General features: G+C 54.3%; 1 protein-coding gene across 2 annotated transcripts; it reads right to left on the bottom strand.

Moving 5' to 3' along the window:
- Positions 1 to 1,343: 1,343 nt before the first annotated feature.
- On the bottom strand, positions 1,344 to 22,499 carry STAT5A (signal transducer and activator of transcription 5A). Of its 2 annotated transcripts, XM_055407883.2 has the most exons (20): positions 22,350 to 22,499; positions 21,886 to 22,021; positions 21,383 to 21,520; positions 20,903 to 21,059; positions 19,703 to 19,792; positions 16,515 to 16,689; positions 11,249 to 11,379; positions 10,868 to 11,019; positions 10,245 to 10,400; positions 9,467 to 9,646; positions 7,912 to 7,999; positions 7,682 to 7,804; positions 7,042 to 7,134; positions 6,426 to 6,632; positions 5,620 to 5,714; positions 5,404 to 5,534; positions 4,823 to 4,978; positions 4,061 to 4,112; positions 3,664 to 3,771; positions 1,344 to 2,664 (listed from the first exon to the last, which is right to left on the bottom strand). In XM_055407883.2, the coding sequence occupies exons 3-20, from the start codon at positions 21,508 to 21,510 to the stop codon at positions 2,502 to 2,504; spliced, it is 2,385 nt and encodes a 794-aa protein (XP_055263858.1). In that variant the 5' UTR covers positions 21,511 to 21,520; positions 21,886 to 22,021; positions 22,350 to 22,499; the 3' UTR covers positions 1,344 to 2,501. The 2 variants fall into 2 exon arrangements, with proteins under 2 accessions (XP_055263858.1, XP_055263859.1); XM_055407884.2 differs by lacking the exon at positions 21,886 to 22,021 and having other exon boundaries at positions 22,350 to 22,495.
- Positions 22,500 to 27,355: the final 4,856 nt, after the last annotated feature.

Below are 27,355 nucleotides of genomic sequence, written 5' to 3'. Positions count from 1 at the left end.
GCAGTTCTATGTCTGACTGGGGGCTGGGTGGGGAGGGGAGGCCCTCTTCCCCTGCTTCAGTTCTGAGGGGCCTCATAGGCCGAGCCTGGGTCTTGCAAGATGGTGGCTACCCCATTCCTGGGCTGGTGGTCTTAGCTTCTCATGCTGGAGCTGATGGGGCCCACCTCTGGAGCACGGAGCATCTCCCCCGCACCTCATCTTACATTAGCCACCAGCCTCCAGCTCAAGGGTACCTGGAGGAGCCAGGGGTCCTACTGCTGGTGCACAGAGGCTGCACAGTGAGGCCTCCTGTCTCCCCCTACCTCCCTCCCTCCTCTCTGCACCCTCCCTCCCTTCCTGGGCCTTCACAAGCCGCGGTGTCCTGCCTGGAGTCAGATAAGCCACCTCAGGGGGCAGACACTCCCACCCCTAGGCCTCTTCTTCCACAGTTGGTTCCATTATCACTTTCTCTTCAGTTCGCTCCATGGGGACGATCGTCCAACACTCAACGGGCCTCGGCTACGGCCCCGGGCCGTGGGCGGTGATAACTCGCAGACCGAGGCGCCCACTGGCCTGGCTCCCCCGCCCGGCGCCGAGCACCATGGAGACGAGCGGGTGCGGGAGATACGCGCCGCCTCCCCGGGTAGAGATGCAGCTGCAGATTAGATGCGATCCCGGCTCCGCGGCTGCCTCCCATGCCGCCCACCCCCGCCAGCCCCGGGCCGGGCTCCTGCGCCTCTCCGGGTGGGCTGTGAGCCCCTCTTCCCTTGCTTTGAGCCCCGAAGAAACCTTGTCGTAGGCCCTTGCTCCCCCGCCCCCAGGCCCTGGCGACAGTCCCTGGACTCTCGGTGCCAATGGGACCAAATGAGGAGACCGTCCCAGCCTCAAACCAAACGCTTGAAAACGCAGTGGCAGTGGAATGGTGCCACCTGCTGGTCTCTGGGAAGGGACCCGGGGAAGAGGGACTGTGGCGAGGCTCCTGCAGCGCTCTCCGCTCTCCATCGTCCAACCAGCGGGGTTGCCCGCCGGGTTGAGAATGGTGGGCGCTGGCCTTCAGCTGCCACCCTCCAGACTGCTTATAGCAGCAGCTGATAAGGGCAGGAGGCGGGGACCAAAGTTCTCCCCTGCTCCCGCTCCAGTAATTGCTGTCCTGGCTTTTCCCAAGACCTCAAGTTCTTTAGTCTTCTGAAAGGCACCGCAAGTACTGGGGCGGGGAAGGGGTGGGTGGAGTGTGGCGCCCTTAAAACCACAGAAAAGGGAGCAGACTGGTAGCTTTAGGCTACAGGTTACAGCACCAGCTATGCAGGAGGAAAGGAGCAAGAGGACTCCAGCGGTCCCCATGACCCAGGAGCCTTACCAGCAAATTTACGAAAAAAAATATTTTATTCAAAAACTGTTTACACAAATGTGTAGCCTATGTACAAAGTACAAAAGAATCCTGCTTCTCCTCCCCACCTTCGTCGAGACCCCTTCCAGGACTCCGGCTGTCAGCTGCCCTGGGGCTGCCTGTGGGCGGCAGCTTCAGAGGGAGGGGCCTTCTCAGAGCACAGTCAGTTGCGCAACTGCGAAGAGGCCCTATTCCGAGCTCCCCCTCCCAGAAGAGTGGACCGCCACCAGCTTTTACCCCTCCCTCCTCCAGACTCCACTGGCGCACAGCAAGTCACTGGTGCTGCCTCTTGCTGCAGGTTTTTTCCAGGAGAGGGGATCAACCCTGCAAGCCCTGGACCTCTCTCCCCCTCCCCCAACTTCTTCCATAGTGAGCAAGGTTGCAGACAGAGAGGCAAGGAAAGAAGGCTGGGGCCAGATGGAGGGAATGGGATTGGGGTTGGAGTAATGAAGAGCAGGAATGTGGGCAGCAGCATTATAGACATGAAGTCGGAGCCCCCTGGCTGGGGGCCAAGAGGCCAGGGAACTCCAGGCCCGAGGCAAAAGACCCCTTTCTGCTGTGTTTAGGGACATAACCACAGCCTAGATAAGCTCTCAGTTCACAAAAACTCTGGAGTCCCTATTCATGAGATAAAGTATAAAATATCACTCATCACCTCCCTCCTGAGGGGAAGAATCAAAAGACCAACACTGTACCAGAGCAGATCCATGCACACAATTGGTAGGCGAAGCTGCTAACTCAGGAATAAAACTTGAGCTTAGAGACATTACCTGTCTCCTTCCCCTTGGCGAATAATTCCATTCAAACAGCTGCTGAGCAGACTAAGGCTCTGGCAGGAATAGGTCTGCCTGCCTGGCGTACCTGTGACCACAGAAGTGGCTTGGTCTCTCCCACAGGCAGACCCAGTGAGCTCTTGGAATGCCTTCATCTGAAGAACAAGGCGGCCGCACACCTAGGACTGCGGAGGCAAGGTGGGCACACCTCGTACACAAACACGCACGCACATCTACACGTGTACATGGGCTGCCTGCAAAGGCATCAGTATGCACAGAGATACAAACACAAAATCACAATGAACAGGACCCTGCACACTGGGGATTGTTTCCACAGAGGAGTGCAGTGTTCGAACAAACATTCAGGAGAGTGAGCCTCTGGCGGGGGAAAAGAGACCAGTGGGCGGAGGGAGAGAGGGGTCCAGACTGTCCATTGGGCGGCGGAGGAGTTCTTCCACGTGCCGGGCCACATCCATGGTCTCATCCAGGTCGAATTCTCCATCCTGGTCGAGCACTGGGTCAGGGCTGGGAGAGGGAGAGGGGTGTCAGAGGGAGCTGGCCTGCCGCAGAGCCCCAGGCTCCTGAGGGACAGCGCCCAGCCTGATCCCCATTCAGTCTCATGGGAACAGGACCTGCTCTAGCTAGATGCCCGCACTGCCAAGCTGAATCAGTCAGTCACTGGTTTGTTGGAAGACACCCCGGTTCTAGTCTCATTGCTCACAAGCTCATCGAGTGATCTCAGGGAATTGATTTCCCCTGTCCCTGCCCTCCTCTGTAAAACAAGGTGGTTGGGTGAAGGAGCTCTGTCTGTGAGATCTCAGGCACCAGACACTAAGCAGCTATTAAGGCCTGGGCCTTTCAACCACGTTATGCCAATCCCCACAGCCACTGGTAAAGTGGGTATTTACTCCACTTTAGAGAGGAAGAAACAGTCTCGACCATGTTAGGAAGCTTGTTCAGGGCCATCTGGTAGGCAGGTGGGCAGGACTGGAATTCCAGTTTTTGTGACTCCCAAGCCTGTGGTCGTCCCGTGGCAGCAGGCCACCCCCAGCTTGAAAGAGAATGAATCCCCTTCTCTGGGAACTTCAGAGAGGAGTGACATGTACTGTTCCCACAAGACTCCTAAGAACCACCACTCACCCAGAGATACTCTGTATCAAGCCCTTACAACAGCCTCACCTGTGCTAAATGCGTTTCCTGCATTCTCTTGCTTGAACCTGACCCCAGTCCCATGTGGCAGGTATTCTTGACTCCATTTTACAGATAAGGAAACTGAGCATCAGAGAGGCTCAATAATTTTCCCAAGGTCACACAGCTAGTTGGCACCAGAGCAAGGGCCCTGCTATGTGTAGTTTCACAATGCTCTATGCTCCCGGTTGGCTGATCTCATCCACCCTGCACCTGGCCTGGGTGGTCTCAGACGGAAAGGAGCTCTGGAATCCTTGCCCATTAGCCCTCTGGGCACCCCGCCTGAGGCCGGGTGCCCAATTCCTCCCCCCGGAGCTGCATGAGAACACAACCTACTTCTGTGGGTACATGTTATAGTGAGGCTGGGGGCACACGGCTGGGGAGGGAGCCTGGTCCATGTAGGTGGCGCTGCCTCCAGCAGAGTCTGCAGAGGCGCTCACAAACCTGTGGGAGGAAGCAGAGCCTCAGCGGGGAGGGGCTCGGGGGCATCTTCGTGTCTTTCCCAGGTGTGGAAGGACGACGGGGGCCCCCTGAGCCGAGGGCTCCGGCTGCAGGGGCGGGGTCCTGGGTACCCGCCCCCTTGTGACCACGCCCAGTTCCCCTCCCCAGGGCTGGGCCAGGTCGCGTCGGGGAGGGAACAGGAGGGGAGGCGGTGGTGGGTGAGGACAGCCAGGTGGAGGCAGGGGAGGAGAGAAGAGGCAGCAGGAGACCGGGGCTGGACCCGGACACTTACTCAGGGACCACTTGCTTGATCTGTGGCTTCACGTATCCGTCCACTGCTTTAGCTGCCGAGGGGGGAAGATGGTGATGAGAACCAAAGTCCCTGGGAGCTCCCAGCGGACTGGACACCACCTATGCAGTCGGCCTCCCCCTCCCCACTCCCCACAATGCCACGGGGCTCATCAGGGATAAGATTTCCCACAGACTCCCATTAAACACCTGCTGACGGTCACCAGGTGACCCCCCAGACCCCTGGTTTCAGTCTCATCCCATCTCCCACTTCCTTTCCTGGCCCGTGGCTTCCTCTCTCCCCGCCCCCACCCCTGCCAAGGAAACAGAGTCCACACCGAGGAACAAACCCAACCAATGGAGCGGGGCCAGGTTGAAGAGAAAAAACCTGTCCATTTTGCTTCCTACCCTCAACTGTGAGGGCAGGTTTGAGGGTGGAGAGGGGTGAGGGCAGTTGATCAAGATGGGAGCCGTGCATTATCTGTGGGTCTTCGTGATCCTGCTCCTCCCCCTACACCGCAGCCACCTCCTCTTCCAAGGGCACAGAAAGGAGTCCACTCAGTGTTTTGCTTTGCAGGGAAGAAAGCTAGGTCGGGATTTCTGTTTTCCAAATCCTCTTCAGTGGTGAGCCTTGAAATCCCCTCCATGTGCCTTGTACCATCCCATGGACCAACACTCACAGGGGAAATGGCCCCTGGGCTCTTCCTGGGGTGTACCCACTGCTTAGCCCCAGGAGTATGTTGGGAGGTGTGCTGGGTAGACGCACCAAGCACAGGAGTGTAGTACTTGGAGAAGACCTCATCCTTGGGCCGGTCTGGAAACACGTAGATGAGATAGTTCAGGTCCCCCAACCGGTCGGCCAGGGATCGGATGGAGAAATCCCGCGTGGTGAATGGCTTCAGATTCCACAGGTTACGGTCAGCTGTGAAAAGGCCAAGCTCATTCTCACAACCCATCGCCATCAGGAGGAGGATCGCAGCCATAGGGCTGGGGGCCAGGGTTGTAGAGACATCCAGGCAAAAGCCTGCACTGCAACCCCACCCCTGTTCTCAGCACAGGTCAAGGAAGTGACCGCGGGTGAGCAGATACCAACAAGTCTGGGTCAGGACAAAAGGACTCGCTCAGCAGTTCTGGAGGCTGTGGGGGGGTAGTGGTGTTCGGTTCTCCCAAGAGGAAAATAACAGAAAGGGACTGGGTTTCTGAGCAACACTACACCCACCCTCCAAGCTCAGTTCCCATCTTTCCCACCGGACCCCTTCTAAGGATACAGGCCTGATGGAGAATGGGAATGAGGAAAGGAGAAACAGAGTCACTGGGGCGGGAGTGTGGGCAATGCAGGGAACTCACGAGAGTCAAACTTCCAGGCAATGGTGATGCCCCCAATTTCTGAGTCGCTAAAGCGCAACAAGAAGGTACCGTCGGGCTTGTTGATGAGCAGGTCATGGGCCTGTTGCTTGTTCACAAAACCTAGGATGGCCCTGGGTGCACAGACCACACAGAGTCACCGCTGGGCCACCAGCCACTGTCCCCTGAGCCCCTGACCTCCCACCCCCCGTGCCTCACCCATCATTCCAGTGGGGCTTGTGATGTTTCTTCAGCACCTCCATGACCCCGTCAAACCACTGCCAGAAGGTGTAGTTCCAGCCGGGCAAGTTCTCCTGAGAGTCCCCAGGAAACCCCAGGTTAGGGCTTATGTCCCCGTCATCACAGGTGGTCCAGGGAACACTTTGCCCCTGTGTCCTCAACCAGTGCATGTGTGGCAAGTCACTTCAGTTGTGTCCAACTCTTTGTGACCCTATAGACTACAGCCCACCAGCCTCCTGTCCGTGGGATTCTCCAGGCAAGAACAGTGGAGTGGGTTGCTATGCCCTCCTCCAGGGGATCTTCCTAACCCAGTGATCAAACCCACATCTCTTTTGTCTCCTGCAATGGCAGGCGGGTTCTTTACCACTAGTACTACCTGGGAAGCCCCTCCTCTCAGACACAGGGATCTGGCACAATCCCATGGAGGGGGTCAAAGGTGCAAGGACGTGTCCAAGCTGCATGAGACCTCCAAAGTCATTCCTGCCCAACCCCTTCATTCTACAGATGGGAAAAGTGCAATGCAGAGAAGGGAAGGTGCCTGGCAAATGAGTTAACATGTTGAGGTCTAGAACCTGGGGACCCTGACTTCCAGCTCTGGGTTCTTTCCAAAGTCCTGCCTCGGATCTCATGACTGTCTGCACTCTTTGGGGTACCAGCCCCCATCTCTCCTGGTTGTAGCAGAGGGGTCTGGGGGTGGAGGGGGGCCATGGGACCAGGTGCCTGTCTGTGAGGTGGGGGACGGGTGGAGGTAGTCCCAGGCAGGCAGCGGGCAACACGTCCCTCACCCGGTTGAACTGGGACCAGGACACGGACATGCCATTGTAGTCCTCGAGGTGGCTGCTGCTGCTGTTGAATAGCTTCTGCGCTAGGAACACCAGGTTCTCCTTGGTCAGGCCCCGGTTGCTCTGCACCTCGGCCTTGAATTTCATGTTGAGTGCCTCGCACAGCTGCGGCCAGAGGACTTTGTCGGGCACCGCAAACGGCACCCTGCCCTGAGGGGGAGAGAAGAAAAGGGAAAAGATTGAGGGATATTTACACACACACACAGATACCAAGAGGCAGAGGGGAGTGAGAAAGATCCAGGAAAGGAGACAAAAGCATAAGGGAAAGAAAGGTGGGGGGGCAGAGGGATGGATATATAGGGGTAGAGACCCAGCCCAGGGCCCTGGGAGCAGAGATCAGGGACCAGATTCCAAGCACCAAGCCACAGACCTAGGAGAGCCCAGCCCCGTGACCTGGAGCCCAGACAGAGTTGAGGTCGTGCTCACACCAGCTGCCCCCTGACCACTGGTTTGGCCCAAGAGTGGGAGAAGACCACTCAGCAGGAGCCCTGGGGTTGGGGCTGACCCTGGGAACCTCTGAGGGGCTGCGGGCTGAGGTGGGGGTCCCGCAGGGACTCACCGGCTCAGCAAAGGCATTATCCCACAGCACGGTGGCAGTAGCATTGTGGTCCTGGCTGCCGTGAACGATGACAACCACAGGAAGGGACAGGGTCTACGGGAATCCAGGGAATGAGGGATGAGGGCATATGATCCTGGTCTTGCCCTCCACTTGGGGGGGCACCCGACCTCCATTCCTCAAGCCCCTTCCAGCAAAACCAAAGCAGAAATAAACAAAAAACACAGCCAATTTCTTTTTGGCCCATTGCCTCAATCCTGTGGGTGGGTGCCACATTGCTGTGCTGTGCTGTCACTCAGTCGTGTCCTACTCTTTGCAACCCCATGAACTACAGCCCGCCAGGCTCCTCTGTCCATGGTGATTCTCCAGGTAAGAATACTGGAGTGGGTTAACCCACAGGGAATCTCCCCAACCTAGGGATCGAACCCAGGTCTCCCACATTGCAGGCTGATTCTTTACCATCTGAGCCACCAGGGAAGCCCAGGTGCCAGATTACAATCTAGCAAATAAGCACCAGCAGAGTGAAATTAGGTTTTCTGAGAGCATCATGGGGTAACTGGACTGAGCGTATACAAGGATTCCAGTCCCTGCCTTTCCCAGGTCAGCTGGGTGGCCTGCAGGGGACAGGGGAGCCAGGCCTCACCTTCACCTGGAACACAAGCTCATTGCTGCCAACACTGAATTGAGACTCAAACAGGACTGTGAACTTCTCTTCCGTCACAGACTCTGCGCCTCGCCGGTCAGCTCGCTTGATCCTCTTGAGGGACTGCAGGGCGGGAGATCAGAAGGGGACGAGGAGAAAGTGGCAGGTCACGAGGACTCAGGACTCAGCTCCGAGCAGACCTCCCACCTCGGGCCGGGCCCTGTCCTCACCATGTTCCTGAAGTGGGCACTGAGGGTGCCTGTGGCCTGGTGATACTCCATCACACAGCAATTGTTCAGGATCTCCCCGCTGCACTCACTGCCAAGCAGAGGGGAACCCGTCTCCACTGGGCCCGGGCCTGGAGCACTGTCCTGTATGCACCCTGGGCCCAGCTTCTCCAGAAGGCTCCACAGCAGCCCCTGACCCCTCCCTTAAGAGCGTTCCTCTGGGCTGACTTTTCTCATCAACCTGAGAGCATCCAAGCAAAGCCCCAAGGGTGGGGCCAGCGTTAAAGTTCCTTGGGTGTCAAGATTGACGTGGGGGCCTAAAAGTCATGACCCCAACCTAACAAGATCCCCGCCATCAACCCCTGCCCTGGCCTCAATGGGCTCCTCTCCCCTCATTCAGAACAAGCAAGCTCACAGTATCTTGTCTGTTTGCCGAACACGCCAGCTCTGTGCCACCTGGGGACTCCTGTACTTGCCTTCCTGTTACGTTATTTTTCTTTTCTTTTAAGTAATGCATTTTACACTTTGTTATTTTTTAAATTTTTTAAAAACTTCTGGCTGTACCCCGAGGCACATGGGACCTCGGTTCCCCAACCGGGGATCTAACCCACAGCCCCTGCATTGGAAGGTGGAGTCTTAACCAGTGGACCACCAGGCAAGTCCCCCTGTCGCATTCTTGACTTTCTCATTCAGGTCTCCACTCAAATAGATCCTCAGAAAGGCCCTCCTTGGCCATCCATGTGCTGTTGCAACATCTATCCAGGTGCTGTGATATTGCTTGGCTTTAATTTTCTGTCTAGACTCTATTGCCTTTTGACGCCGCCTGATTTTTAAGAGTATATGACTGTCTTGTTCCCAGCCCAAAGGCAAGCTCTAAGAGAGTGAGAACTCTTCGTCATCTTCGTCATCCTAGCCCCAGAGCACACAGTGGGCCTCAGTACCCAGGACCCAGTCCCTCCCCTCGCTCACCCCCGCCCTCCTTCATTCACTCCCACGCCCGCCCTTCACGGGTGGCCTGGCCTAATCCCAGGACCTCACCCTGGGTTCCCCATCCCCCACGCCCTTCGTCTGCTCCTCCTTCAGACAGGCCCGTGTTCTGTCTGCCCGAACGTCTGCCCTCTCCACGCCCGTTCATCATCTCCTCCTAGTCATCCCGCAGCCTTGAAACTAGCTGTCATTCCGTTCCACCCCCTCCATGACCCACTTTCACGGTGCCCCAGTCGTCTCTCTTGTCACATGCCAGCAAGTAATCAATTCTCATGTCTGCTGCCTGCTAGCCTAAAGGTTGGGCCGTGATGGAGCCAAGTTCGGTGTGGATCACCGCAGTGTCCCAGTGCTCAGCGCAGGTCCTGGGACACCCTAATAGTGAAATCCTTATTGATTTACTCTGTGTGCGAGGAGTACCCCCAGACAGACAGGGTGAACTGGAGAGACATGGGACCACATCACAACGCAAGACAAAGAGTGGGAGGCCGGGTGTGTCCTCATCGCAGAGGACCCCAGCTACAGAACAGAGGCTGAGCTGGGGGCGGGGCGGATGAAAGAGAGGGCAGCGTACTTGCGGGTGCTCTCGTTCTTGAGCAGTGACTTGGCCTGCTGCTCGCTGATGATGGTGGCCTTCACCTGGGGGGGGTTCATGTGCACGTTCAGCTTCCCGCCCACCAGCAGGCGCACGGTGGCCGCAAACTTGGTCTGGGTCTTCAGGACCTGAGGGGGCTGCTTCTCAATGATGAACGTGCTGTGGGGACACAACGGACAGGAGATGCCTCAGGGGACCGGGCTCTGGCCCCACCTTCCACGTGGCTGAGCAGGTGAAGGGAGGGTTTGGGAACAGTCCACCCTCCCTGGGGGCCACTGTGAGTCAGGGGAGCTGGCGGGAAGGGAGGCAGTGAAAGGAACTCAGCAGCTGAAATGAGTTGCAGGAGACAGACGCCCATGTAATGTCCATGAGAAAAACTGGCGAGGTCAACAGCAAGAGGCCATCACAACAGGGGAGGGAGAGGGATGGGATGAGGGTGAGAGGCAGAAACTGAAGGATTTAAGCCAGAGCTCCCCATCTGCAGAGCTTCCCTTGTGGCTCAGCTGGTAAAGAATCCGCCCACAATGTGGTGGACTTGGGTTTGATCCCTGGGTTGGGAAGATCCCCTGGAGAAGGGAAAGGCTACCCACTCCAGTATTCTGGCCTGGAGAATTCCATGGACTATATAGTCCATTGCGTTGCAAGAGTCAGACATAACTGACTGACTTTCACTTACTTACTTATTCCCCATCTGCAAAGACCCTGCTGCCCCCCACCCAGGGCAACCAGATGGGAGCAGGGCGTGGACAGGAGTCACCTGGTCACCAGGGCTGAGATGATGTCAGTGATGGTGGCATTGACCTCAGCCAGCATCTCCTCCACGGGGCCGGGGATGGGCAGCTGCTGGCAGAGGTGCTCGGCTCTGCGGATCTGCTGCCGGTTCTGCCAGATGATCTCCGCCAGCTTCTCACACCTGAACGCGAGCCCCGGGGCCCAAGGGAAGGACACTGACTTCACCCCTGTCCTCCAGGCCAGAAGCTGGCAGGGGCCCAGGCAGGGACCAGGCCCATACCCAGCTCCACCCCCAGGAAGGCTTGGTGCCCAAGCCACCTCGTCTGTTCCCTGGGCACAGCAGAGATTCCCTGCCTTCCAGAAACCCAGAGAAACACCCAGGAGGAACGACGCTGACTGGGGTCCAACCAGCCTGAGTGTCATTTTGCCACCTGGCCTCACCCCGGCATCCAAGCCAGTGATGCCCCTCCCAGGGAGGGGGCACAGGAAGGGACACCAGCGTCAGCATCAAACCAGAACCACTGGTGGGATAAGACCCGTGCTCAGACAGAGGAGCCAGCTGCTCATGTAGACGTGGGCGCAAACAGCAGCTGACAGCACCACACTGAGCCCCTGCTGCCTGCCCCTCCCCGCCCCCACCCCTGGTACCAGGACTGTAGCACATCCAGGCTGCCCTCGGGGGGCCCTCCGTTCCCCGCCAGCTGCTGCCGCCGCTTCCACTGGATCAGCTCATCATCCAGGATGATGGTCTGCTGCTTCCGCAGCAGCTGCAGGGTCTTCTGGTGCTTCTCGGCCAGCTCCTGAGGGTCGGGCGGTGGCTCAGCGGGCCCTTCTGGGCTCTCAAAAGAGCACTGCAGGGCCTCCTCCTCCCAGACCGATTCTGCCCCTCAGGCCCCATGGGGAAGAAGGCCCTGGCCTCCTGCTCTGCTGGGTCGCTCTCCTCCTGGCTCTCTGCCTCCCTCGGGGTCCCCAGGACAGCTCGGGGCGTCACCGCCCCCACGGGAGGGGAGGGACACACAGCCCACTCACCACACGGTACTGCTGCAGCGTCTGGGCCTCGCGCTGCAGCCAGGCCTCCAGGGACACCTGCTTCTGCTGGAGGGCCGTCTCCCGGCTCAGTCGCTCCTGGGGGTTCAGCTGGGCCAGCTGGGCAAACTGAGCTGGAGGAGGGGACAGGACACCATGACCATGACCTCCCCGGTCCAGCCGGAAGCCCATCTGTTCTGGAGGCAAGACCCTGGAGGGGGCATGTCTGACCAGCAGCCAGTCAGGTTCCACAGCAATGGGACCCAGAGATGAGAAGGCTCTGGCCCCTGTACCCCGACTCTGAGCTCCCCTCGGGGAGTGGGGAGATGGAAGCCTGGGTGACAGCTGAGGAGGATCCTACCCTGGCCAACCCCCTACTTAGCCTGCCTCACCCCATGCAGGGTCTGGCTTGGAGTCACCCTGCCTGGCATGCCTGCCATTCACCAGGTGGGTGAACTTGGGCAAGTCACCCCGCTCTGCCTCAGTTTTCCCATCTGTGAAAGGGGAGCATCATGAGGCACCTACCTCAGCTGCTGCTGGGAGGTTAAACAAGTGATGAGACAGAAAATGCTCAGGACGCTGCCCGGCATCATTGGCCCCAGAGGGAAGTCAGTCATGGTCAATGGGTTACATGAGGGGATGAAAGGCTGACGGAGCAGCTCTCAGCCCCAACCTCACGCATACAGCCTCGTCAGAAGGCTCTGCTCCGTGGGCTCTGTCCCGCCTCCCAGGCTCGACAGCCTCTCCTCAGGGAAGGGGGGGTTTCTTCAGGCGGTGAAGGTCCCTAACATGCTTATCCAGGTTGGTCACTGTGAGCTCAGCTGACAAACCAGAAGAGAGACACAGAGATAATGGGGCCACTGGGGACACGAAAGCAGTGAGCTTCTCTCAGGAGAGAGAGGCAATTTCTCTCCACACCAGCTCTCAGGCAGCTCATCAATGGCAGGAATACGTAACCAGGCCTCACTGAGTCCCTCTGCAAACAACCTGTGATGGTATACTTAAGACACAGGAAGTAGAGAGGATGATACAAGGAGCACCTGTGTATCAAGAAGCCGCTTAGAAATCAAGCACTTCCACGGTGAAGCACCTGTACCCCTCCCCTGCTGGTAACCCCATCCCTCCCTCCACAGGTAACCACTGTCCCCAATGCTGGCATCCGACCCTCGCCAATGGCCTTTCTGAACATCCCAGGGGCCTCACTGGGGCTGAGTCTAGAAGAATGAGCAAGTCTTGGTCAAACTCCTGGCAGGCCTCTGAGGGCCATGTCACATGGCTGAGACCCTGTCCTATGGACACACAAGGCTGGGACAGACTAAAGCAACTCTATTCATCCAGGAAAGCCCAGAACTAGAAGAGAACTTAGAATGGCTCCATGCTTACTGCAGGGGACTGAGCAGGCAAGGAACACAGCAGAACAATCTGGACAGCCACTCGGAATCCTGCCACCCACAGGGAGACAGTGATAATCCCAACACTGGGACTTGGCTCCTTATGCAAGTGACCCACTTAGGTCTCTCCTAGCAAATTGCAGAAGCTTCTGGGAAGGACGCCAGGAGATGTGAGGCAATTGTCTGCTCCACTGGAGGGAGATGAGACTGCCCTCACACAAACAGATCAGTCATCTGTGTTTCTGATGGGTGCACCTGACAAATGAGTCTGAACTGACACTGCATGATGCGGACAAACCCAAACCTCACAAGTAGGAAACAGAAAACCAACGAACAGGATCATCAATTCTGTCAGCCAGTCAATGGCCTTGGGTAGAAATACTGAGCTGAAATCTCCTGTTCCCTAATTTTGGAAAAGGGCTATCCTTTCTTTCAAGTCAGTCTGGGATGGATTCAGATGTGATGAAGACCTGCTCGAATTATCGCCCAACTTTTATTCAATGTCTGCTATGACTCAGGCAATGCGCTAATCTCAAGATACAGAAAACACCCATAGGGTAGGGTAGGAGGAAAGCTTAAATGGTTAAATTAAAACAGCATTTTTAAAAATTTAAACAATTAAAAGGAAGAACAGAGGAACAAAAACCAAAAAGGGATAAAACAAAATAAATATTAAAATGTGAAGCTCAATAGATGGGTATTTAAATATTAATAAACTGAGCACCTCAATTAAAATCAAAGATTTTCAGAATAAATACAAAAAGACTCAACTATGTGCTGTCTACATTTTGAATTTTAAAAACCATGAATAAAAAACTGGAAATAGAACTGCCATACACACCGAGGAAACCAGTGAAAGAGACACGTGTACCCCAGTGTTTGTCGCAGCACTATTTACAATAGCCAGGACATGGAAGCAACCTAGATGTCCATCGGCAGACAAATGGATAAGAAAGCTGTGGTACATATACACAATGGAATATTACCCAGCCATTAAAAAGAATGCGTTTGAATCAGTTCTAATGAGGTGGATGAAACTGGAGCCCATTTTACAGAGTGAAGTAAGTCAGAAAGAAAAACACCAATACAGTATACTAACGAATTTAGAAAGATGGTAACGATGACCCTGTATGCGAGACAGCAAAAGAGACACAAATGTATAGAACAGTCTTTTGGACTCTGTGTTGGGAGAAGGCGAGGGTGGGATGATTTGAGAGAATAGCATTGAAACGTGTATATTATATGTGAAACAGATCACCAGTCCAGGTTCAATGCATAATACAGGGTGCTCAGGGCTGGTGCACTGGGATGACCCTGAGGGAAGGGATGGGGAGGAGGTGGGAGCAGGGTTCAGGATGGGGAACACATGTATACCCATGGCTGATTCATGTCAATGTATGACAAAAACCACTACAATATTGTAAAGTAATTAGCCTCCAATTAAAATAAATTAATTTAAAAATAAATAAAAAGCATGAATAAAAATACATTGTGTTAATATAGAATAAAAAGGCTGGAGGTGTTATAGTAATATCTGATAGACCCCAGACAAAGAGTGATACCGGAGATCAAGAAAGATATTCCATAATTATTAAGGGGTCAATCAATCAGAAAGACATACAAATTATAAATAATTATAAATAACTATAAATATATGTGCTTCCCTGGTGGCTCAGACAGTAAAGAATCCGCCTGCAATGCTGGAGACCTGGGTTCGATCTGATCTGGTCCAGGATCTGGGAAGATCCCCTGGAGAAGGAAATGGCAACCCACTCCAGTATTCTCGCCTGGAGAATCCCCATGGACAGAGCAGCCTGGCGGAATACAGTCCATGAGGTCACATGACTGGGAGACTAAAAGTGAAAGTGAGTGAACTCGCTCGATCGTGTCCGACTTTTTGCGACCCTGTCGACTGTAGCCCACCAGGCTGCTCCATCCATGGGATTCTCCAGGCAAGAATACTGGAGTGGGTTGCCATTTCCTTCTCCAGGGGATCTTCCTGACCCAGGGAATCGACTGAGAGACTAAGCATGGCATAAATATATATGCATCTAATAATAAAGCTTCAAAAATCATAAAGGAGATATTTACATAAGTAATCGGAGAATTACACAATACAGTAGATCTTGATACCTCTCTCTCTATAGGAGCAATTAGGCAAAAATAATAAAGATATATATCAGTGGTTCTCAAAGTGTGAACCAGGGACCCCTGAAGGTGTCCTAAAACCCTTATAGGAGGTCCACAAAGCCAGAACTTTTTCATAAAATCATAAGACTTTATTTGCCTTTTTTTTCTTTCATTCACTTATAAGTATACAGCAGAGTTTTCTAGAGGCTATAAGATATGTGATATTATAACAGATTGAAAGCCAGATCCAGCTGTCTCCAACTAAGCCTAACATTAAAAAGATTTGTAAAAATGTAAAAAACAATGCCACTCTATTCACTAAATTATGTTTGGAAAATACGTTATTGGTTTCTCGGTTTGTTTTTTTTACTTCATTATGTTAACATTATATACTATGTTAAATTCGTTAACATTATTGAATTTATTATTGTTACCTTTAAATGAAACAACTTCAGAACATACATTCTTTTCAAGACCACAAAATACATTCATCAAGATAGAGCACATGCTGGGGCACAGAACAAGTCTTCATAAATTTAGGAGAGGAGATCATACTCATATGTTCTCTGACAACAATAGAACTCAGCCATGAAAAGAAATCAATAATGCTATGACATCTAGAAAAAACTCAAATATTTGGAAATTAAACAATATACGTCTAAATAGTGTATGGGTGAAATAAACAGAAGAGAAATTAGAAAATATTTCAAACTGAATGATAATGGTATACAGTATATCCAAGATGATGCGATGCAGCTAAAGCATTAATGAGAGGGAAATCAATAGCTCTGAATATATACACTAGAAAAGAAGAAGGGTCTAAAATCAATGACCTAAGGTTCTACCTTAAGAAGTCAGAAAAATAAGAACAAGGAAAAGGTGGCTTCCTGTTCTCACTTAGATGGGGGTGATACAGCTCTGGGGTCAATTTGAAGTGGAGGAAGATGAGTCATGTTTCAAGGCTCCTCAAAGTGTACCGTAGGGACACTTAGTGGGGTTAATTCCTTCTGGGTTAAATTTTTTCCCCACACCCTAATCATGGCAGCCACTAGAAAATTATAGACCTGAGAGACAGCAGAGTTTTCCACTGTCACATCTTCCTCCCATCTTTACCTCCTTAAGCTCAAGAAGGGGCACTCCTGGAATTCCACCCCTCCCCAGCCTGGTTCAACCAGGGGACTCCCAACCTAGGTTTTCCCTCTGATTGGGGAACACTCTGTCCACATTCATTCATTCGTTCACCGAGACACTCACAGAATACTGGTTAATAAAATATAGGGATTTTATGAATATCTCTAGTTAATATCCAGTTCTGCAACTTACAAGAAGCCCAGGCCAAACTGCATGTTCTCTCTGAACATCAGTTTTATTATTTGCAAAACAGGAATAAAGAATACTGGAGTAGGGAGCCATTCCCTTCTCCAGGGAATCTTCCTGACCCAGGAACCAAACCTGGGTCTCCTGCATTGCAGGCAGATTCTTTACCATCTGAGCCACCAGGGAAACCCCACTTAATTCTTAAGGCTATGGTAAAAGTTGTATTGAATAACACAGTCGTATTGAGTAAAGGTTGTATTGAATAAGGGTTTAGCCTGGAGGCTGGCCCACAGCAGGGGCTCTATTACTTGTCCCAGGCTTTGGGTAAGGCTCTGGGGGAGACATGGACCTAGCCCCAACCCCGCAGGAGTTCACAAAGTGGTCTCACTCTGGTCCTCCAGACATGCACTGCCCTCCCACACCAGGCTCACCCTGGATCCTCAGGCTCTCCTGATACTGGATGATAAAGTACTCTTGAGTCTGCTGCAGCTTCTTCAGCTCATTCTCTGTGTCCTGCGTGACCAATCGCAGTTCCTCAAATGTCTGGTTGATCTGAAGGTGTTTCTGGGACATGGCATCAACCAGGATCCCAGCAGAAGAATTACCCTGGAGACATATCAGGGGAGGGTGCAGGCAGCAGTGAGCTGGGCAGTGAGGATGGGAGAAAAACCTCAGGCCTTGGGGAACACCAATACTACAGACCCCAGACACCAAATCTAGAATAAGAAGGAAGGGTGCTTTGAGTCAGAAGAGTCATTTGCCAAAATAGGGGTGGAGGGGGTAAAGGAGGAGAAATAGGTGACCTGGCAGACTCTGGTACAAACTTCTGTTGCAGTTCTGACCTCCATCAGAGTACACACAAGGTCCATTTGAGTTCTCTCTGAAGAGACTAGAACCCAACCCATCCCAGGAGTTACCTGAGTTTTCCTACTAAGGATGATGGCCCCTCATTTCAGAGTCATTCACTGATCCCATGCCATGATGCTAGATGCTGGGGACATGATGGGGAACAGGGCCACGTGAACACACGTCATCCGTGTCCTCACTAAGACCTCAGGACTGAGGGAAGGGTGTGAACTGCTCGTGGGTGGAGTCCTGAAGACCCCTAAATGAAGGTACAAGGAGGCATCAACAAATGCTTTGTTGATCCAGCCATTCAGCTAACCTGTTTGGATCTATTCCTTCAACCACGCGTTGTTCTTTTTTTAATTTTACTTATTTATTTATTTTTGGCTGTGCTGGGTCTTTGTTACTGCTCATGGGCTGCTCTCTAGTTGTGGTGCAAGGGCTTCTCATTGCCGTGGCTTCTTTTGTTGCAGAGCACAGGCTCTCGAGCTCAGGAGTTGTGTCCCACAGGCTTAGGTGCGCCGTGGCATGTGGAATCTTCCTGCACCAGGAATCGAACCCATGTCCCCGCCATGGGCAGGCAGATTCTTAGGCACTGGACTCCCAGGGTAGTCCTCAACCAAATCATTAGGGCGTCTCCAGTAAACTGCTCTCAGAATAAAATCCAAACTCCCTTCACAGCCTCCACGGCCCTAGCCAGGAGCCTCTGCCTACCCACCCCCGCTCCACTGTTGCTCAACCACACTGGCCACTTTCTGTTCCTTGGATACACAGGGAGCTTCTGCCTCAGGGCCTTTGCATGTTTTGTTCCATTACCCTGGAACATTCTGGCACTAAATCTTCCTGAGGCTGGCACTTCCACTGGCACCTTTTCAGTGACCTCTTCTGAAGAGTTACATTAAAATAGGACTGCCCTACCAAACATGTCACGTTCCTGCATGTTCTTTCTTGTCTGCCTTTCTGCACTAGGATGTGAGCTCCCTAAGGACCAAGACTTTGTCCTGTTTGGTAAACAACAAAATCCTCAAGGCCCAGGACATCAGAGGTGTCCAAGAACAGCTTGATGACTGGAGGACTATTTTCCCCCCAACCATAACTGCACCTGCCTTGTAGGCAGGTATTTCTTAACCAGAACCAGACTCATTCCTATGTTTACAGATAGCTCTGTAATTGCGCCAAGTCAAGAATTGTACCAGTTGACCCTCTGTGACCTGGCTTCTGCCCAGTTGGCTCCCTTCTCCCCAGTAGCACTAAACACTTAAAATTCTTCAAATGTCATAAGATGGCTTGTGCCTTCCTGCCCTCATATATACTGTTGCTATTTATTTATTTTGTATTTTCTTTATTCCTATTTTTGGCTGCACCTTGTGGTATGTGGTATCTTAATTCCCCGACCAGGGATCAAACCCATGCCTCCTGCAGTGGAAGGTGGAGCCTTAACCACTGGATCACCAGGGAAATCCTACTGCTGCTACTTTTTACTAGAAAACTCATTCCACCTTCTTCCTCCCTCTTTCCTCATTATAGTCAGGCATTTTTTTCCTCAGGACACCCTCCCCACTACTGGCCAGCCTGCCCCAATCTGAGCTGGGTCCGTTTTCCATATAGGCTGACTTAGCACTCAGCAGAGTCCTAAAGAATCTATCACAGCCTGAATTCCTTTTAGGTGGAGGCCACGACTTTATCTGTTTCTCCCATCCTAGTCCAGTGTCAGACGCACAGCAGGACCTCGATAAATGTTTACTGAATGACCTCTCAAATTCTTGATATCAGTGTCCACCACAAGTAAATAATAACGATGACTTCACTTCAGGCGCTATTCTGTGGTCTTTACCTAAGGGATATCATTTAATGAAATTCATTTTGCTTTACTGCAGATAATGTACCATTTGCACCATTGTCCAAGCATATGTCTGAGACCTTTATGATTTCAGAATCTGGGGAACAGGTCCCTGCTCTGCCTCCCTGGGCCTTGCTTCTCTGAGCTTGCCCAGGTTAATTCTTCTGACACAGACCTCCATTTCTCCTCACAGACCCCACCAGAGGATATTTCTTCTTTTGCCCCCGGCCTCATTTATTCAATGACAAATCTTTTCGCTAGTGATTTGTAATGCCATCTCTGACATAGATTGAGTTTCCAGAAGTGTATGTGTGTTCAGGGCTTCCTCTTCTCATTTGTATATATCTGTTCTTTGCCCCCTGGCTTCCCAGGTGGCGCAGTGGTAAAGAATCCACCTGCCAAGGCAGGGGACACAAGAGATGTGGGTTTGATCTCTGGGTTGGGAAGATCCCCTGGAATGGAAAATGGCAACCCGCTCCAGTATTGTTGCCTGGAAAATTCCATAGACAGAGGAGCTTGGCAGGCTACGGTCCATGGGGCTGCAGAGAGTCAGACAAGACTGAGCGATTAAACACACAGCACACATCCTTTGCCCACAGAGTATCTCATTTAATCCTCGAAATAGCCCTACAGGGTAGATACTATGACTACTCTCATTTATAACAGGAAACAAGCGGAGGCTCAGAGAGGTTAAGTAACTTGCTCAAGTCACACAGCTAGTAAACAGTAGAGCCAGGGAGTGGGGGCTCTGTGTGTGTGTAGGGGGGGAGGTCAATCTACACCTGCATGTAATACGGCCTCTCATACTTGCCCGTGTATTTCATTTCTTTGGTGCTCTCTCCTGCCGGTGTTTATCAAACAGAACTGTGTCTGGAGAGGAAAGCAGGTGAAAGGACTTCTCAAAATCCTTCCCCAAACCCATGGGACACTCACATTGTTGGCTTCTCGGACCAGCCTCTGTTCATTGTACAGAATATGGCGGATGCAGCGCACCAGCTCCATGGGGCAGCGGTCGTACGTGTTCTGAAAGAATCCAACAGCGGCTGCCAAAGGCCACCCTCTGCTCCCACCATGCCCAGTGCCACCCATTCCTTCCTCTCCTCCAGCCTATGCCTCAGCTTCTGCTCGGAAGACTCAGGAATTGCCACCAGAACCTCTATCTCTCCTTGACTTGATTTCCCCTCCCAGATCTTCACATTCAGTTTGCAGTGCATTAGAAACCCACAGGTTACAAAGTACTTCCAATCTGCCATCTCCTTTGACTTGTGCATCATAGAAACCCTATGACATAAGCAGAAACCATTATCCTCATTTCACAGATGAGAATACTGATGCTCAGAGAGATTGAGTACTTGTCCAAAGGCAAACAAGTGAGTGAGCAGATGACTCAAGACTCGGGGCATCTAATGCCAAGGTCAAGGTACTTTCCATTGTAGTCCTGGCCCACAGTAAGTTCCTATCTTACTTCCCTTCCCACACCCCCCACACCCCAGGTTTCTCCTGTTTCCTGCCTCCTTTGGGATGGACTTTTTATTTCCTTGGCACCCTGCTGCTTGTATTCAAGAAGGCTCTCTAAAAATTCAAGTGAATTCCAATAAATGCTCATCTATGATTACCATCCACATCCCTTTCCTATTCCACAAAAATTTCTTCTCTCCCCTATACTCCTTCCTCCCACACCCTCACCTCACATTAAACCCTTAATTCAAGGCTCCAGGACAACTCTGCTCTTCTCGCACACCACTTAGGGCCTTTAAAAGAGCCCTAAGAGGGATGTCTGGCTGCCCCATCCCCTCCTTTCTAGAATCTGTCGGTGTTCCTTTCTCTCACAACAGAATTTTGACTCAGGCTGCTCCCATCCCTTCTGCCTGATCTGCCTGATTTGCCCAGAAAGTGCTTTCACCCATCCCCCTTCTCTTGGGGACAAACATGCCCCATCTCTTACTTTGTCACAGGCTAAAGGAATCTGACAGGTCTGATTTAGAAAGAGGGGGTGGGGGAAATTGAAGCACAGATAAGCTCAGGGTCATACAGTGAGTCAGTGGCCAAACCAGGAAAAAACCCAGGGGTTCTGGTGCTGGAAAGAGAAGGCGGACACTGTTTCCCTGCAGATGGCTTGCAGCTCACGCCCACCTGGAGCTGTGTGGCGTAGTGCCCCAGCTTGATCTTCAGTAGGAACCCATCTTCCCCCACTTGGTGCTCTGCCTTCTTCTGCAACTCCTGCACCAGGCCCTCCAGGAGCTGGGTGGCCTGGGCCCGGTCCTGGGGATTGTCCAGGTCGACGGCATCCCTTAGGGCAAGGCAGGAGAGAGAAACCTGCTATGGTGCTTCCTTGGATGAGGAGGTCAGGTACCAGGAAGGACGGGAAAATCCCAGGCTCTGCCCACAAGACTTACTCCCGGCAGCTCCACAGGCATCAGAGTCTAGAAACATCCCCTCTCCCCTCCCAGACTCCCATTTCCCTGTTCCCCTTTCCCTGGGACACCACCCCTTCCGCACAGGGAGGGACAGCCAGGATCAGAATCTCCCCAAACCACCCAGAGGAGACGTAAAGGCCAAGGGGCCTGGATGGTTAGGGACCCGCAGAGCAAGGCGCCGGGAAAGGGCACCTACCACGGCTGACTCTCAATCCACTGTGCCAAATAATGCCGGACCTCGATGGGGAAGTGCTGCCCGTATAGCACCTGCATCTGGCGCAGGGCATCTCCCTGCAGCTGCTGGGCCTGGATCCAGCCCGCCATGTCCGTTCACCTAGGGCGAGCAGAGCGCTGAGGAGGTGCCTTCTCGGCACAGGCGTGGACTGGGCCTGCCTCTAGCCCTGCCATGCCCACCCATCCCTGGACCGCGGTCAGGCCAGGCCCCTCCCCTCCCACAGACACGCTTTCCTGTGCGGGAAGAAAGACGGTGAGGAGGGGAAGGCCGTCCTTCCCTCCCGCGAGGAACCCGCTGAGGCTTGGGGAGGGGCTCCCGAAAGTCAGGTGCCCTCCCCTCTTCCTCTCCCCTCGCCCCACCGGGGCTTCCCGGGGTGGGGGTGGGGGGAACAGCTGGAAACTGAAAGAGAAACTTGATGGCGGAGGCCCTCGGGCCCTCTGGGGAGGACTGCAAACACCCCCTACCCTGCTTCGCACTCCGAGTCTCAGTTTCTGGGAACGCGGGGATATTCCAGCCCAAAGCGAGGGCAAGGCCACCGAAGGTTTCCCCTGGACGGCTCGGCCACCACTGGCACGTGGCTGGGGTGTTCAGGAGGGAGGGCTGGGGAGACAAGACACTCCCTCTCTCGGGCTGCGCCCCCCGCACCTCGCTGTGCCCCGACGTCTCCCACTGTCCAGTCCGACAGCGCCCCCTGCCCACCGAGGGCGAGGACGGCGCCCTCCCTCGGCCTCCTCCCTCCATCCGCGTCCCGCGTCCCGCGTCCACGCGGCGCCGAAACTCCCTCTGGGGCCCGGGGACCGTCCCCGGCGCCCCTCCGGCTGTCGGGCTCCGGGGCCTGCGGGGCGAGGACCTGGGCAGCAGCGGCGGCAGCAGCGGGGTGCCCCCTCTGGGCGCGCGTCGCCGGGGACGCGCCGCCGGGGCCACCCACCTGGTCGTGCCGGGCGGTCCGGCGACGGGGCCGGCGCTCGCTCCCGGCCGGGGCTCCTGGCGGCGGCGGCGGCGGCGGCTGTTACTACAGGAAGGAGCCGAGAGCAGCGATTTCCTCCTCAAAGGTCAGCTGCCTCTGACAGACCATACACAGCGCGCGAGCTCTCGCCAACACCCCTCCCAGCCTCGGTCGCTCTCTCCCCGCCTCCGCCCTCGGTGGCTGGCTCCCCGGCGAGGCGGGGCGGCGCGGAGCGCGGGGGGCTGCCCCGACGGCGGGGTCCCCCGGGAGTCCCAGCCGGCCCTCGCCGGCGACCCCGCAGAGCTGCCGCAGGCCCTGCTGGGCAAGAGGGGCGGGAGTGGCTGGAGGATGGGAGTGGGAGGGCTGGGAAATCCCGGGCTCTGGAAATCCCAGCGCGGGGCCTCAGTTTTCTCATCTGTCAAAAGGGAGGAGGAAAGGGTTGGAGCAGCTGGAGATGCGGGCGTTCGTCATTTTCTGAGCCTCTAGATTTAAGAAGTCTAATGTGTGTGTGGGGAGGAGGGTGGGGACACAGCTTTTGTGATCTCAGAGGTAAAGCCGTATTGAGGGGAAGGACTGGGGATTCCAGAGATTGCCAGCTCACCTAGAGGCCCCCCTGCCCTGCCCCTCCTTCCACGACTTTTCTGTGCACTCCCCTGTGCAGCAGAAACAGGAAAGAACCCTGGCAGTCAACTGTTTCAAGCCCTGGAAATTTTGCAGATGAGAAATGGAGTCCAGAGGAGTGAGGGAGCCTTGCCTAGGGTCCCACAGTGGACACAGGACCAAGTTCGCAAACCATGGTCCATATAGGATCCTACCTCTCCGTTCACCCCCAACCCGGTCACATCCAAGGCTGTTCCTATCTTCAGAAAGTCCAGGGAGAGGTGATGTGAATGCTCACAAGCTCACCACTGCCTACAGGCCTTGCCAGAACAGGCAGCACCTTCTCCAAGCATTTCCTGGGTCACAGCCCCCTCCCCAAGAGCCCCCTGGGGGAGTTGGGCAAGGCTGCCCTGGAAGTCTTCCATTCCCTTTCCCCAGCTTCCCTCTCCTCTGGGGCCTCCCCTCTGCCTGGCAGCTGGTATTGGCAGCACCAAGGGAGGGGCCCTTCTGGCTGCCCACTCACAGCTGGCTGGGCCAAGACCTGCTATCCTGGGGGCAATCATTCTCCTCTCCCTCCCTCCCTAATTCCTTCTTGGATTTGCCCTTTTCTCTCCATTCCCTCCCACACCACCCCCCACCCCATCTTCTTACCACTCACTACTTCCCCACTTTCATTCTTTTATTTCAGAATGAAATAAAAAACTTTAAACAAAGTTTAAAGCTGCCAAAGCTGGATTGCCTCCCCCGACCCACTTCCACATGTGGTCACAGCCTCCATTGGCAGGATCACGAGGAAAGGAATCGAAAACTGCGAAGGGGTTCAAGGGAGGGGGCAAACCTTGCTCTAGGGAGGAGGAAACCCAATGCCTCTCTCTCTCTCCTTCCCCTACCCTGTGCAAAGGGTTTGGCAGGGGAGGGTCCGACACACAGCTAAGGGGTCACCTGGAGTGATAGCCAAGTGTCAGAGCTGGAAACAACCGAAATGATGATTTTACAAATGGGGAAACAGAGGCCGGAGAGGGGAAGTGACTCGGTCAGTGTCACAAGGGCTGTCGGTGGCAGATTCAAACCCGTCACCCCACAGTGGGTGGGTCCGAGGTGGCACCTGTGCCCTCTAGCCTCTTACTGTGAGCAGGTCAGTCAGTGGGAGCAGATCCCTTGGGCTTCCAAGTCTTCTGAGCCACATCTAGAAGGCAGAGGACCACCCTTGCCAGACACCGGCATCTGGGCATCTGGAGAGGGTGGGATGGCAGAGTGGCTTCAGAGTGGGGGTCCTGCCCGCCCACTTCCAGGCAGCTGCCTCTCCAGCTTCCTCCCCAAGGCCTGTGGGGGGCCTGCTATTCCAGCTGGCAGCCCCACCCACCAAACATCTGGCTGGGTTGGACTGGGCTTGACTAGGGGGTGGGCCCTCCTGGGTCCGAAGAAGCTAGCATTGGGGTGCCCATGAACAAAATGGAAGGGATTGGCCTCAAAAGGTGTGCCCTAGTGCCTTCAGAGCCCCCATGTGCCTCCCTCTTCCCCTTGTGTCCAATGGCAACAGCTGTTTCCCCCCACCTCTGGATCTCTCCCCATTTGGCCTCTCTGTGAGGCCCTGCATCTGGGTGTCCTTTGTTGCCTGTTTTCATCCTCTTGCTTTGGGATTCTCCTCTCTTGATTCGTTCTCTCTAGGACTCTGTCTGCGTTGCTCTCTCTCTGTGCCTCTGTTCTCCTTCTGAGACGCAGTGGGAGGGGAGGAGCTTTGGCGCTTTCCCAGGATGGCCAAAGGCCAACCGAAGAAGAGTGGAAGATGGAAGGGTGTCAGAGTTGGGTTGGGGACAGAGGTGACTGTGGTCGCTCTGGATAATGCAACTACCCAGAAATGTCAAATTTGGGGTTTCTTTCTGCTTTCAGTCCGCTGGTTTGGTCTCTGCTATTTCCCACCACAAAGCAAAGCAGGCTGGTGGTTTTAGGGGCCCAGACGACAGAGGAGAAAACTGAGGCGAAGGGGGTGGGGTTCAGAAAGATCAAAGCCTGCATAGCATTTGGATGAGCTGGGGTCCCAGGCTGCTGCCCCTAATTGCCCTTCATCGCCAACTCTAGGTCACAACATTACCTGGGGAAAGATTTAAAGGAAGGATTTAAACAAAAATCCTCATAGGAATACATTCCCCAAAAGAAGACTGGCCATAGCTTGATAGGAATCAGAATAATCCCTAGCCGAGCCAGGAGTCCACACGCTCTGCATGTATCCTGAACTGAACCGTGGCACACTCGTGTGCAAACCTGGTTGACCTCTTCAACTCAATTGATCTTTGTGACAACCTTGAAGATAGGCAGAGCCAGAACCCTCCCCTTTGATTAGTCCAGGAAAGAGTCCCGTCCACAGCAGTCTGGCCAGTGAGTGCATAGCTGGCACTGGAATCCAAGTTGCTCGGCTCTGTGGGCAGTGTCCCTATACAACCTTTTAAAACTTTCCCTACCCTGAGCACACGCCATAGTCTTCACTTTAGCCCATGGTTGGTTTGTTTTGTTTTGGCCATGCAATATGAGGGATCTTAGTTCCTCGACCCGTCATCGGACCTGTGCCCCCTGCATTGGAAGCAGAGTCTTAACCCATGGTTGTTTCGTGACACCAAGCGTGGCACGTCCATCCCTGTGCTGGTCCCTGCCCTGTGTGGATGTCCTGAACAGCCCCGAGTCAGGTCTGGCTCCCCATCCTTATGCGGATGTGGGTTCGAGTTACACAGGAAGGGAACAATGATCCCAAGTCCTCTTTCTGGCCCTTGGAGACCAGGTTAGCCATGAAGAGGGCCCTGCTGATGCCCCTACCTTAAGGTCGCCTTGACCTAACTGTCCCCGGGGGCAGGGGGAGATGGTACAGAGATGCCTTTGTCTCCTCTGCTCCAAGTCTCTTCTTCAAGGAAAGTTCCTGTTGCGCAGGAGCCAAAGGGGGGTAGGGGGTGAAGAGCCTTCCCAGGAAAGCTGGAGGCCTTCCAGGAAGTATCTCCGTGCCCTAGCCTAGCACACACAGGAGAAGCTGAAGTCCATGGGCTCTTAAGCATCCCGTTTCACCCTCACCGTGCCTCTGTGGGGGGCTGTCCACCTCCACTGCAGCCCCTACCTTTAAGGCTCCTGGAAGTGGGGGAACCACAGGTCCATGCTCAGCATACACTGCACCCCTGAGACCAGTGTCTCTTCCTCTCCCAGAATTTCCACACTCCGGTACCCCGCTGTGGAAATGCTGCCCATGCCTGTCCCTGAAGATAGAGTGGTACCTAAGGAGGGGGCACACGCGCCGTGAGAAAGTCGGTGTGAGTTTGGGGGAGGGAAAGGAACTGCTGGGTCTGCGCTTCCTGCCCCCGCCCCCTGTTCTCTCCCACTCTTCAGGGAAGTCAACTTACAGTGAAGCCACCGAGGGAACACGAGGCCTTCCAGCCTCAGGCATTGCGACTGTCCTCTGTTTCTGGGAATGGGGTGAGGGGAGGGTGACCCAGTGGATGGGAGGGGGGATGTCAGCCTTTCTTTGCCCAGCTGTCCTGTCCATTTGATTTGGGAGAGAAGCCCACAGGGCAGAGAGAGCAGTGGGGTGCAGCGTCTGGGCTGAGCACACATATCCTAGGGCAGAGAGGAGCCCACCCTCCTCGCAGCAGGGGTAGGCCTGGGGGCCGGCAGGTGAGAGGAGAGGTGGGCCACGGGCACCGAGTTGGGCAGCCAATGGGCCTGGTGACTGTCCTGAGCAGCCCCAGGTCGGGTCTGGCTGCCCATCCTTAAGCCCACTGATTACCAGTCCCCTCTTCCCACTGAGCTAGTTTCTCCTCCTTCTAGCTTAACAAGAAATCTTTTGTGTCTCAGCCAGCCCAGTATGGACCTCAAGCCCTCAAGGCAGTACATGAGAGAGGACTGAGCATCTCCTCCGCCACCTCCCTACCACTTTGCCTGTCCTTTTTGTTATGACCCGAGGAGGTTCCTTGCTCTCCAGCTCTGTTTTCCATTGTTCTTGGCTTATGGCTGGCACCAACCCACCGATGCCTTCCCTGCCTGCTCCCAGCCTCCGAAATCGGCTCCCCAGGGCCAGGAGCCAGTGTGGGTATAAAGTCAAAATGAAGGCTGGTCCAGTGCTCCATCCCCTCCTCACTGGCCTGGTCTTTATTTGCTGCTAGAACGGACGCCAAGCACCAGCATCCCCTTCACTCCAGGCTTCAGCCGTGCAGTTCCCCCAGTGCCCTGGCCTCTCGACGCCAATGCATCTACCTGGAATATCATTCCTCCCTTTCCTGCCTGGGGATGTCCTCTTCATCTTCCATACAGTCCGTGTGGCAGAGAGGAAAACACAAAGACTTTGGACCTTCGACACTCAACAGGAAGGCAGAGACCGCAGAATGGAAGTTTGTCACAGTCAGTGATTTGGG

The sequence above is a fragment of the Moschus berezovskii genome, chromosome 20 (genome assembly GCF_049115385.1).
Source record: "Moschus berezovskii isolate FMDL1 chromosome 20, NW_MosBer_1.0, whole genome shotgun sequence".
NCBI classification, from domain to species: domain Eukaryota; kingdom Metazoa; phylum Chordata; class Mammalia; order Artiodactyla; family Moschidae; genus Moschus; species Moschus berezovskii.
Note: the sequence above shows the minus strand (reverse complement) of the source record. Positions and strands in the feature narration are given on the sequence as shown.